General features: G+C 37.4%; 1 protein-coding gene across 1 annotated transcript in view; it reads right to left on the bottom strand.

Annotated features, from left to right (window-relative positions):
• Nucleotides 1–3805: 3805 nt before the first annotated feature.
• The window catches only part of ARIH1 (ariadne RBR E3 ubiquitin protein ligase 1), a 148283-nt gene continuing 139848 nt past the window's right edge, over nucleotides 3806–12240 (bottom strand). The window contains 3 exon segments of the mRNA XM_011978612.1: nucleotides 3806–7177; nucleotides 8421–8533; nucleotides 9620–10048. Coding sequence (XP_011834002.1) covers nucleotides 7093–7177; nucleotides 8421–8533; nucleotides 9620–10048 — 627 coding nt within the window. The 3' untranslated portion in view covers nucleotides 3806–7092.

The following is a 12240-nucleotide window of genomic DNA, read 5'->3' as shown; positions in this document are numbered from 1 at the left end:
TACAGTGTGGTGAAAATAATACACTGGTCAAATAGCAGAGCTGGCTCTGATCTTAACTGGTTGAGTGGTCTTGGGCAATCCACTGAATCTATGCAGAATCAAGGTTGAGAGCTTTAGATAAACCAACAGACCTTTTGTTCACTGCTGTACCGCCAGTGCCTGGCACTGTGGGTGGCGACCAATAAAACCTAGGTTTGTAACTTCATTCTGCCACTTACTAACAGGATGACCTCAGGGAAACCACCCATCTTCTTTGAGCTTCTATTTTCTTATTTATAAAATGAAAATAGTAGCTACATCATAAGATTGAGATGGAAGAGCTAGAAGCAGTGGCACATGCCTATGATCCCAGCTACTCAGGAGGCTGAGGCAGAAGGGTTGGTTGAGCCCAGGAGTTCAAGTACAGCCTGGGCAACACAGCAAGACTGTCTCTTAAAAAAATAAAAATAAACAAGATGGAAACAAACCATTTGGTAAATACTAAGTAGCCACAATTATCTATCATATACCAATTCATTACATATATTTAAAAAATTAAAACTTAAGGGCATTTCAGTTTTGTCAATTTCCATTATGTGAACCCAGCTAACTATGATCTCCAAGTTTTCCTTCCTGATTAAGCTCTCAACATCCACGCTTGTATTGATGATCCTGCCCCATGGATCTGATTGGTTCTCTCTACATGTGTCTGGAACAGTTAACATGGTAATACCCGGAGCTATGGGGTAACTGACATGAAAAGCAGCAGTAAGAGCCGCAAGAGAATGATGTACAGATGGCAGACAATACCTTTAGGGGTCCAAAATGGTTTTCTAGTTCCCAGTCCAATCTCATTCTGCCTTTGGGAATCTCTGAGACAGCTCTGTATCCTTATCTTTTGCCCAAGTTAGCACTGGTGTGCTTATTATTGTAACTAGGTTTTGTTTTCACGTGTTCTTTGATCCTCACAATACTCCTATGTAACAGACAACAGCATAACAGAATGAACATATGGAATCAGACAAGCATGGCCCTGTTAAACACTCAATGTGTAACTTTGGAGTAAGTTAGTAGCGTATGAGTGTTTTTCCTCATAAAAATAGGGTAACAATGCCCATTTTGCTTTAGGGCTGCTTGGAAGATACAAACAAAAGTAAGGCATCTGGCAAGAAGCATTCAACAAATTACAGTTCCTATTAGTATTCCCATTTTACAAAAGGGAAAACTATGGCTGAAAAGTGTCAATATTCTTACTACTATACCACACTTGAAATAAAAATACAAGATTATCAAAAGAATGAAAGATAGAAGTAGGAAACTTGTGAACTCTAAGTGCTCATGGAATTGTGCAGACTTGATGCAAATAGCTTTAATGAGTTTTGCTTATAACCAGTCAACTTCCTTTGCTCAGACTCTGTATTATTTTCCCTAGATTTCTCCCCCTTGGCAAGAGAATGTACTGCCAATCAACATGGCTGCTTGTCAGTTCTACTTCTTGGTAAGACTTTTAGTTTTGTGATTTTCTCCAAGGTGGACCATTTACCAGAAAACCGACAAAACACTAAATCAGGCGCTGCACACCAGACCCTTGGGAGGCACCATTCCACAAAACCTACTCAACTAGGGCCTCCAGTGAGGCCCTATTCTGAGCCCATCAATTTGCCTTGAATCATTTTGTCCCTTATGATCTGGAGTTGCTCGCCTATATTCTCTTTTTGCAACTATAGAAGGCAATCCAGATCACGGATCTCAACCTAGTCTGCACGTGAGAATCACCGATTGGAATTAGGGGGTGAGAATGCGGAAAGGGCTTTACAAAAAATACTGATGCCTACCCAAAGCTATTAAATCATAATCTCCATAAGGTAAGACTCAGGCACTAATAATTGTTTAAAGCTTCTCAGTGATTCCAATTCGCAGAGAAATTTAAGTATCACTGGTCTAGGTAATGCCAGATGAACAGTGGCATTGTTGCAAGCCAAGACTAATAGAAGCTGGAAAATAAACTGCCCATGGCCGGTTTTTCTTTGGCCCACATTTAAGATAATTCACATGAAGAAGATTTCACAGGCTCTTCTCAGAGCCCGTATAGTCCAGGGTAGTCTATTTCTAAAATATTTACTTGGCTCTTGTTGACATTTCAGTTTGAGACTCCTGGATTACTTGAGACCCCTGAATTACTATGGTAATAAGGTTGTTGTGGCATTGATAGGGCTGCTACATATCAATGTGTGACTGATTTACAAATTCTAACTGGCTCCTACCTTGAAAATAGTCCTAAATAAGCACATCTGTGGCCCTAAATAAATGATAGCCTGAAAACTGCTTTTCACACATAGCTCATATTTTTTTCCATCCTAAACGCTACTGCCTAGAGAAAGGTCAACAATAGTTGCCCTAAAAATTGGACTTAACTCCACACAAAAGCAAAAACTAAAAACCCAAAAGTTGTCTGTTTACTCCACTGGTAGGCACTATTTGACTGATATCCAAATGAGTATTTCTGAGTTGGCTATTTGATCTTGGGTAACTACAGAAGCAAAATCCTTAAAACAAACCAGATATAACCAACTTTATCCGCAAAGATATATGAAAAATCTGAGGGACCCACACATTTTCCTGTTTCTGAAGGAGCCAAAATTTTCTCATAAAACTCACTGCTTATCATCTTTTAAAAGCCTCAAAAGCTGAGATCCAATGCATATGGATATTCTGTGCATTTTGTTATCAGTTACAAAACAAATCCTGTAACAATTTCCCACAGACTATCCAAAATTCTTTACAATGGAAATTCATTTGAATAACTAAACCAACTGCAAATTACTTGAGCACTATTTAGCAAATCATACTAAACCATTTATTCTCAACTACCGTGACCGTCTTCACATGAGGACTGCCTACCTTAATCTGCAAGATGAAAAGGGCTACTCTTCTATCCATGGATGGTTTCTAACAATTAGGCAAAACACAGGGCCACATTAGTTGCCAATTGCAACAACGAATGAAAGATCAGAGATAGTATAGAGCAACCTCTAACAGTAGTAATGATAGGCATTTATAATAGTCTTTAATGCGGTTTAAAAGTACAATATAGTTAAGAACTACCTTCCCTGGCACAGAATACTGTCATTCTGAGACCAGAATAACAAAATATGATATAAAGAGGTAGTATGATGTTAAGTTTCAGGTAGAAGGAAATGAAAACTTGGATGAGTTATTTAACCTCAGTGAGCCTTATCTTCCTCCTTTATAAAAAAGGGCAATTTCTTTTCCATTTGTTTTAGACAGTAAGTTGAAGTGCTTTGAAGAGGAAAAGTGATAAACTCCCATAATTACAGATTCAAGTAAGAGTAAATTAAATTGTCCTAAAACCTGGACTTGGCCAGAGTATGAACGACAAACTATCTTCAACTTTGGGACCTGGTTTAAGAAAACTCTCCCTTCATCCCTATATAACAGTACCACCTTTAAGAGTGAGCTAAAATGAAAGTAATGTGAAGGAGTTTTGAGGTTAGCTAAGAATGACTCAAAGTATTTTCTTTAAAAAAGTGGCAAAGAGCTATTGAGCATTTTTGTATCACTGTTACAACACGAACAACTGAAATTCAATATTTGAGATGCAGAAAGTGGAAAGCGTTCAGAAAATGCTCTGAAAGCTTATTAACCAAGTTAAATGTTGGGGGAATGGGCTCATTCACAGTTCCCAAAGAAACTGAACCAAATTTAGACATTTTATATTAAGTGGGAACAGTGAATAAGGCACATAATACAGGTGGCTATTAGCCCCCTTTAGTCATTTTTTAACTATAAAAATAAACATAACTAATGGAATAACAAAATAAAAGTTTATTTTATTAGAATTAGGAATGTTCTTTCCCTCTGGGCAACCTGAACAGTCCAGTTACAATGAAATCTAAGAACAGTTATTTCCACAGCACAGGGTGCTCTATGCACAAAATTACAGGGTTAGGAGCATTTAATCAATTTACCAATCTGATTGTCTCACCAACCCACCCCATCCCATCCCCCAAGTGCTCTATTACCAGGGTTTGTAGCTAAAAGAATTTGTTACATTAACTCCTTTTCTCTCTTCTACTAAATTTCAGTTCCTAATCCTGGTTGAACCACTTTATCACACTGCAGATTCAACCATTTCAAATGAAGTCAGCCAGGCTTGGATCTGTTGTGTATATGTGTATGTATACACATGTGTATCTAATATATTTATTTAAACACACATAAAACACATACAATCTGGGTTGTGGAAAATTACAGATAATTTAGTCTGATGATATTATATGCTACTCAATTTTACCACTGTGGTTTTTATGTCCTGAGCTTTGGATCAAAATTTTATTTTAAATCACTGAAAGTCCATCTGCTGCTGATTGTTCAAATGAAGCATGCACTTTTCAAAAGAATGAAACTGACCTCAAGACATGGAGACCTTGGTGCTTAGTGTGAATAAAGCCCTTAGACAAGACGACTTATGTAGGTGAAACAGGGAAGCTGTCATAATACGGCTTGCCTATCCCAGCTGGGTGCACTGAATCTAACAACATAAGCAATTCACTATGGGAATTCCATCAAATATGGTGGTATCTGTTGAAAGCTTGGAAGTAGAAAAGGGCCAGTTCATCTTGATCATACAAATTAGGGAATGCACCCACAACTGCAATACCCTCAGGTAGTATGCCAACACTGAAACTAGAAAGCATATCTATAAAGCACTGTTCCTCCACGGGTGAAGACTGGTATTATGAAGTGCACACACAATTTTGGGGTGTTTGTTGCAACAGGAACACGTGGATTTATGACACTCAAACCTAGATACTGCAAAGTTAACTGGTAAGACTTTTTTTTTTTTTTTAAACACCACAAATACACAAAGCATTTTGAAGGAGCCACATACATCTATCTAGCAACTCTGACTGCTTTTCAAAGTTACCAGGGAAAGGAACTTAGGCTTTCTTTAAAAAACTTAGTTTTAATGTATGTCTTTTTAAGATTGATAATGTCATTTGAAGTAAAATAATGTCATATGAATAATGTCATATGGAAGAGGGGAGGGAGACGAGAATATGGAAGAAACAGACACTGAATTCAGATTTGCACCTGAGGTGGCAAGGGAGGAAAGGAGAAAAGGTACAGGAAAAGTTGATCCTAAAGCGACAAGTGGTTTAAGGAAGCAGCATTTATACTCAGCAAACATTCACTGATTTTTGATGGGAAAAGAACAGTTGCCAGTACATCTCCTGTAACAACCTTTTCTAAAAGGAAAAGTAGGGTTGATTCAGCAAAGCCTAACTTAGGCAAAAGGCCAGAGGAAAGTGAACCTACTTCCCAATGGAGTAATAGGATGTACAATGTAAGAGCAGACAAAGCTGCCTCACAAATGGTAAACACTCCCTAGGCACAAGACATTTAAAGGAAGACGAAGAGGTCCTCAGCCTCAACTGGTATTTCATATTTAGACCTCTTAATCTAGTTGCCTAGTTCACTCTGTACTCCTGTATAAAACTGACAGATTTACGGATGCTGACCTATTGAAAAATACCACAGCCAGAATGGCCTAAACATGTATATAGTTAATAAAACCACCACCATCCTTTACTTTTAACATAGCTCTTAGTAGAAATTTCATAAAAATGGACATCACAGCTAAAATGCATTATTAATTCTCCTATGTGCTGACAATAAAAAAAGCAGCCAACTCAGTGATTTCTATTTAAATGTACTAGATGGGAATATCATGTTCTAGGGGTGTTTGCCTTCGAACCGAACCCACAGCAACACACACAAGCAATTTCAGTATCCGCCATTTTAAGTTCACAATCTGAGACTAAATGAATGGCTATTTATATTTAAAGCAAAAAATTTTGTTTGACATCCTAATGTACAGAAGGGGTGACAGACGAGCCATAACTAAAATCTGAAAAGGCTCAAAGCAGCAATCAAGGGAAAACCGAAAAGTAAAAGAAATTTTTAAATGCTTCCATTGGATGTGACAGGGAATTTAAGCCTACAGCTGTGTGCGTAACACGGGCACACAAAGGCTTGGGTAGAGGCATGATGCCATGGAGGGGGATTAGGTTGGGAACAGGTTAATTCATGAACTATAGCAACAAAACTCGCTGCTGTAGCCCTTAATCAGGTCATGGCATTTATTCAGAGCTTGACCTCCCTTGTCCCTGATCAAGAGCAGGAATTCAAGGCATGAGGCCCATGGTCAGCAACAGACACACCAACACCAGAAAGGGCAAAGTAACCTCAGGAAAGTGAAAGAGCTCTAGATAGGTCTTCCAGAGGTGCTCAACCAACACACCTTCATCCCAACCCCAACCCGGGAAAGATAAGCAAACTGAAAGAAAATGCACAGCAAATAGACATAATCTTGAAGATTTTTAAAGAATAAATATTTTTTTTTTGTAATTAAACATTATGCAAACACGTGCCACGCTTGCTTTGTCCATGCATATGCGCTATATACAATTTTGAAAAATACTGTGTTGTCCTCTTGTTTTAAAAGTCATATACAAAGTTTTTATGTTTTTTGTTTGTTGAATCCTCTTGCTGCCTACCCCTTCCCCATCCCAAGATTTTCTTTACAAGGAACTAAGCATCATTCACTCATGACCTTGGGGTATGAGAGAAAGAGAGTCAGTCTGTGTGTGGGTGTATCTGTATGTGTAGGGGAGGAAGGGGAAGAGGTCCTTTACCAAAGTACAACAAAATGGCTGGTTTGAACATGAAAAGCAGTGTCAAGGAGCTGTTTGAAATTTTAACTGTACTACACTCAGGAAAAGGAAAAAGAAAAAGAAAAAAGGAGTCAGCTTTGAGAATGAAGCTACGTTACAAGTTAAAGTTGGAGGGCTTTTAGTGTGTCTGTCACACTTTTGTTGGCGGCCTAGAATACTGTTGTACAATGGTTTATCTACCTTTTTTATTACAATATAATTTACTTAAACTTTCCGTTAACAAAACAATTCTGGTACTACAGACCAGTGGTGTCAGAATAGGCTTAATGCCTCCTTGTTTGTGTTTGTTTTGTTTTAATTGCATGAGCACTCTAGATGGTAAAGTTTTCAGAGTTCATTTTATGCAGGGCCATTCTCAGTCCTCAATGTACTCCCACAGATCTTTTTCATAGCCTTCATGCACATGCTGTAACAAAACCCTTCGTCGACTCTCACAGTATCTGTAATCAAAGAGAAAAAAAAAACTTGTTGTCAGCCTCTAATAATAAAAAAAGAGGCATTTACTTATTTTTAAGGCATCCCTATAGTTTATCCAGACTTGGAACCAAGCACCTATTTTTAATTTTAATAGGCACATGTTCAGGTCTAGATGTACAGACACATCAAACTGCTTCTAATATTAAAATAGTATTTTCTGAAAGTCATTATTCCATGGGAATTAATTTTAAAGCAATAAAGTGTTACAAGTTCCAATGGACCTTAGAAATAATTCAGTCCCACAGTTCTGCAGATAAACAGGTTCAGAAATAATTTCATGGGTTCTTTATTCACGTCCTTAAAAATCTTTGTTAACTGTAAAAGTACTATGAACACATTATAGTAGTTAAAATTGGCTAAGGGAAGGGAAGATATTGGTTAGGACTAAATCTCCAAGTCTTCCAAACTCCCCAAGTTTCCTACTACTTTCAAAAGACACTAGCATTTGTCACTTTGGGAGAAAGAGCTTCATGTTGAGAAATCATTTTGCATCTCTATCTTAAGAGATGGCACATCTTGAAAAGTCAACTCCTAGGACAAGTATCTCCTTAGATACATACACACACACACACACACACACACACACACCCCTAATAAAAACTCCTAGGACAAGTATCTCCTTAGATACACACACACACACACACACACACAAAATCTCCTTAGATACACACACACACACACACACCCCTAATAAAAACTCCTAGGACAAGTATCTCCTTAGATACACACACACACACACACACACACACAAAATCTCCTTAGATACACACACACACACACACACCCCCACACACCCACCCCTAATAAAAACTCTAAAAAGTAAGTTTCCATAGCTCGTTTGTGAATAGCCATGACCCATACATAGGATTACAGGCTAAGACCAACATCCAATTCTCACTCTCATCCTAAAAGCCACTTGGCCTTTCTGGGTTCTTTCTTCCTTGCAAGGTAGCAACTAAATAATTGAACAGAAGCAGAATTAGCCAGTAGAATAAATGGTTGAATTCCTCCTCTATGTATGGTTCACCAGTACTACTACCTGCAATTTAGTGCCCAACGGACAGAAGCAATCTGTGAGAAACATGGCAGCAGCTCAGCTGGTGGATATGCTAAACCTAGTTTCACTATCACTGAACTTGACCACTAAGGCATACTAGATCATCACTGGCAGAAAGTTTTATTCAACAGCTTAAAAAAAAAAATTACCTGTACTTGTCTTGTACTTTCTGCTTTATATCCTGCAGAGAATCTTGGGAAATATCTCGTTCAAGGTAGCCCGAGAGCACCTCTGTGGCATTCTCTAGATCTGCTTGGTTATTCTGTAAGAAGAATAAACGTAAATTTTGGCTTCAAAATAAAGCTAAAAGATAAACCATTTTCACTGTTTTGTTGACTACAGACTGCTCTCAACACTGATTCCATGACTTTCACAGGTGGTTTAACTGCACCTGTAAAGCTCAATGGCTTTCATCTCTAATAACTTGTTTGTTATTTTCCAGAACAATTTTTTAAATGTTAAAAGAATTAAAGATTTCACCCATTACTTTTGGAAGAATACTGAAGACCATTTGAAATGATTTAAAATGTCTCTTGGAATTTTCTCGTTCTGAGAGCTGCTCTTTGCTAAAAACTCAAAGGGAAATGAGAAAAAATAGAAACCTATTATTGCTTACATCTGGCTATACTTCTTATAAGAGAACACTGTACAGAAGATTCAAATTGTATCATCCTTTACTATGATGGCTAGCTCTGTACTGGTTAACCAAATGAAGTCCCATCTGCTAGTCAGGCTTATTGTCTAGTCATAAATAGATATCCATGTTTCATGCATCAATTTTAAATGAGCATCTTTACTTGAGAAAACCTTACTGCTAAAAGCTGGCTTTTTAGTCATTACTTCTCCACTAAAGACAACCATAACCACACCACATTAATTTCTAATATTGCAGGGTTAGTTTAGGCTGAATAAAGGTTTTTATTGAGAACTTATCATGATGTTCCAGGTGCTATATAGCAATTAACACAAATTGTCTCACTTAAACACAAATTGTCTCACTTAAACCTCATAACAACCTAGAAAGGTATTATCCTCACTTTAAAATGGAGAAATAAGAGGTTAAGTAATTTGCTCCAAATTAACTGAGCTAAAATACAATAAAGTAAAGATTAAAATCTAGGGCTGACTCCAGAATCTGCATACCTAATCACTAGCTGGCTAACCAACATCTATCTGAATATAATTTAGGACAGAAATAGAAATTTCTTGTATCTTTGTAATAAATACATTCGTCTATCTACATTTTCTGAATAAACAAGAACCCTGAAAACGCTATATCTTATATATGAAAGATCAGGTAGTCCTATGATACAAGGTGGGCTTTTTCCTCACCCAGAACTACTCCTACCTCAAAGATAATGGACTGGTTATTCTTTTTGAGGTAGAAAGCGAAGACATAAGTGTACATGAGTGTGGCACGACACTGGCAGAGGACATCAACTGCTTTCTTCAGGAACTGCACCTCAATCCAGGACATGTTGTGCTGTTGCATCTCCTCCATTTTCTGTTTCACCTGAGCATACAGTTTGTGCTCAAAGCGCAGACTCTGCATGTGGTTCATATAGCGATTACAGTAGAACAGGTACCTCTGCAGGGCTGCCCTAGATCGCTGTCCCATTAAGAAAAATTGGGTGATATAATTATAACACGTAAACTGTACACAAAAGCTGATTATCAAATTAAAACCACAATGAGGTATCACTTCACACCTGTTAGAATGGTTTTTATCAAAAAGATGAAAGGTATGTCTTGGTAAAGATAAAGAAAGAAGCAAACTCTTGATGCATTGCTGATGGGAATGTAACTTAGTATAGCCGTTATGGAAAATGGTATGGGGAGTTTCCTCAAAAAACTTAAAACAAAACTACCACAGAATCCAGCAATACCACTACTGTGTATATATGAAAAGGAACTGAAATCAATATGTCAAAGGGATCTCTGTACTCTCACATTCACTGCAGCATTATTCACAATAGCCAACACATGGAATCCACCTAAGTGTCCATCAATGGATGAAGAGAGAAAGAAAACGTCATATATGTACACACACACAGGAGTACTCAGCCTCAAAAAAGGAATTCTGTTATTTGTGACAACATGGATGAATCCGGAGGACATTACACTAAGTGAAATAAGCCAGGCACAGAAAAAAAATACATGATCTCGCTTATATGTAGAAACTAAAAAAGTTGAACTCATAGACATACAGAGTATAATGATGCTTACCAGAGGTTTAGGGGGATAAACGGGTAAGAAGGGAGGGAATGGGGAGTTGGTGACCAAACAGTTTCAGATAGACTGGATGAATAAGTTTTGACATTTATTGCATAGCAGGGTGAATATAGTCAATAATAATATATATTTCAAAATAAGTATTTCAAATGTCTCACCATAAAAATGCTAAGGCCAGGCAATACAATAATTAGTTTGATTTAATCATTCCATTGTTTACATATTGCAAAACATTCCACTGTACTCCATAGATATGTATAATTATGATTTGTCCATTAAAAATAATAATAATTTAAAAAGCTGATTTACTGATGAAACAGTACTGTGATCTAGGCTAAAATCAGGAATAGACATCTATTGCTACTTTTGTTATTTCATACTCTTGAAAAATGTCCTATTAATTGTACTTTCTAATTCCAGTAGCCACAAGCCACACGTGACTACTTAAAATTCAATTTAAGAAACTAAAAATTCAGCTCCTCATTGCTCAATAATCACATGTGGTTAGTAACTACCAAATTAGACACTGGTGATAAAGAATATTTACATCATTACAAAAATGTTCTATTGGATGGCACTGTTCTACAGTATGCAACAAGATGTAAAACAAGCAAAAAGCAGAGATACTTTTAAGTAGAAAACCACAGAGGCAACTAGATACCGTGTAACTCCTGATACAATAGAAAGTATAATCAATTAAGTATTCTGGGTTCCCCCCAACCACGGAATCTGAATTTGATCAAGTTTCTTGAATTAATCACCAGTTGCAGAAAATGCAGGGATAGAAGAACCTATTAAATGACACCATGCAGTTGCAACCAGCAAAATCCATAATGGAGGAAACTCTCCAGGACAACATGATCTAGTTTCTTCAACAAAGAAAAAAAAGCAAGGAGGGGGGAAGAGAAGGAACAACAGGTAGAGGAGACTCAAGAGATATCAATTAAATCCAATCTGTGGACCTATGTGGATCCCAATTTGAACAACAATAAAAGAAAATTTAAGAAAGGCCAGGTGCAGTGGCTCAAGGTTGTCATCCTAGCACTTTGGGAGGCTGAGGTGGGTGGACTGCCTAAACTCAGGAGTTTGAGCCAGCCTGGGCAACAACATGGTGAAACCCTGTATCTACTAAAATACAAAAAATTAGCCAGGCGTGGTGGCATGTGCCTGTAATCCCAGCTACTTGGGAGGCTGAGGCGAGAAAATTGCTAGAACCTGGGAGGTGGAGGCAGCAATGAGCCGAGATCACGCCACTGCCCTCCAGCCTCAGTGACAGAATAAGACTTTGCCTCTAAAAAAAAACCGTGCAAAATTTAAGATAATTGGGGATATCTGAACAATAGATAGTTGATACCAACAGAGTATTGCTTTAAAACATAAACAGTTGACCATTGAACAATACAGGATTAAACTGTGAGTCCACTTATATGTGGATTTTTTTCAATAAATATATTGAAATTTTTTTTGGAAGTTTGCAACAATTTGAAAACACTTGCGGACAAACCAAAATTAAGAAAAGAGTTGCCATGAATGCATAAAACATAGGTAGTCTATCTTATCATTTACTGCCATAAAATATACATAAATCTATTAATAAAAAGTTGAGATTTATCAAAACTTATGCACACAAACTCTTACAGACTGTATATGGTACCATTCACAGTTGAGAGAAATGTAAACAAACGTAAAGATGCACATGGTACTCTGGAAAGGACTGTCAATGCTATCAAAGAGAAC

The sequence above is a fragment of the Mandrillus leucophaeus genome, unplaced genomic scaffold (genome assembly GCF_000951045.1).
Source record: "Mandrillus leucophaeus isolate KB7577 unplaced genomic scaffold, Mleu.le_1.0 Scaffold197, whole genome shotgun sequence".
Lineage (NCBI taxonomy): Eukaryota > Metazoa > Chordata > Mammalia > Primates > Cercopithecidae > Mandrillus > Mandrillus leucophaeus.
Note: the sequence above shows the minus strand (reverse complement) of the source record. Positions and strands in the feature narration are given on the sequence as shown.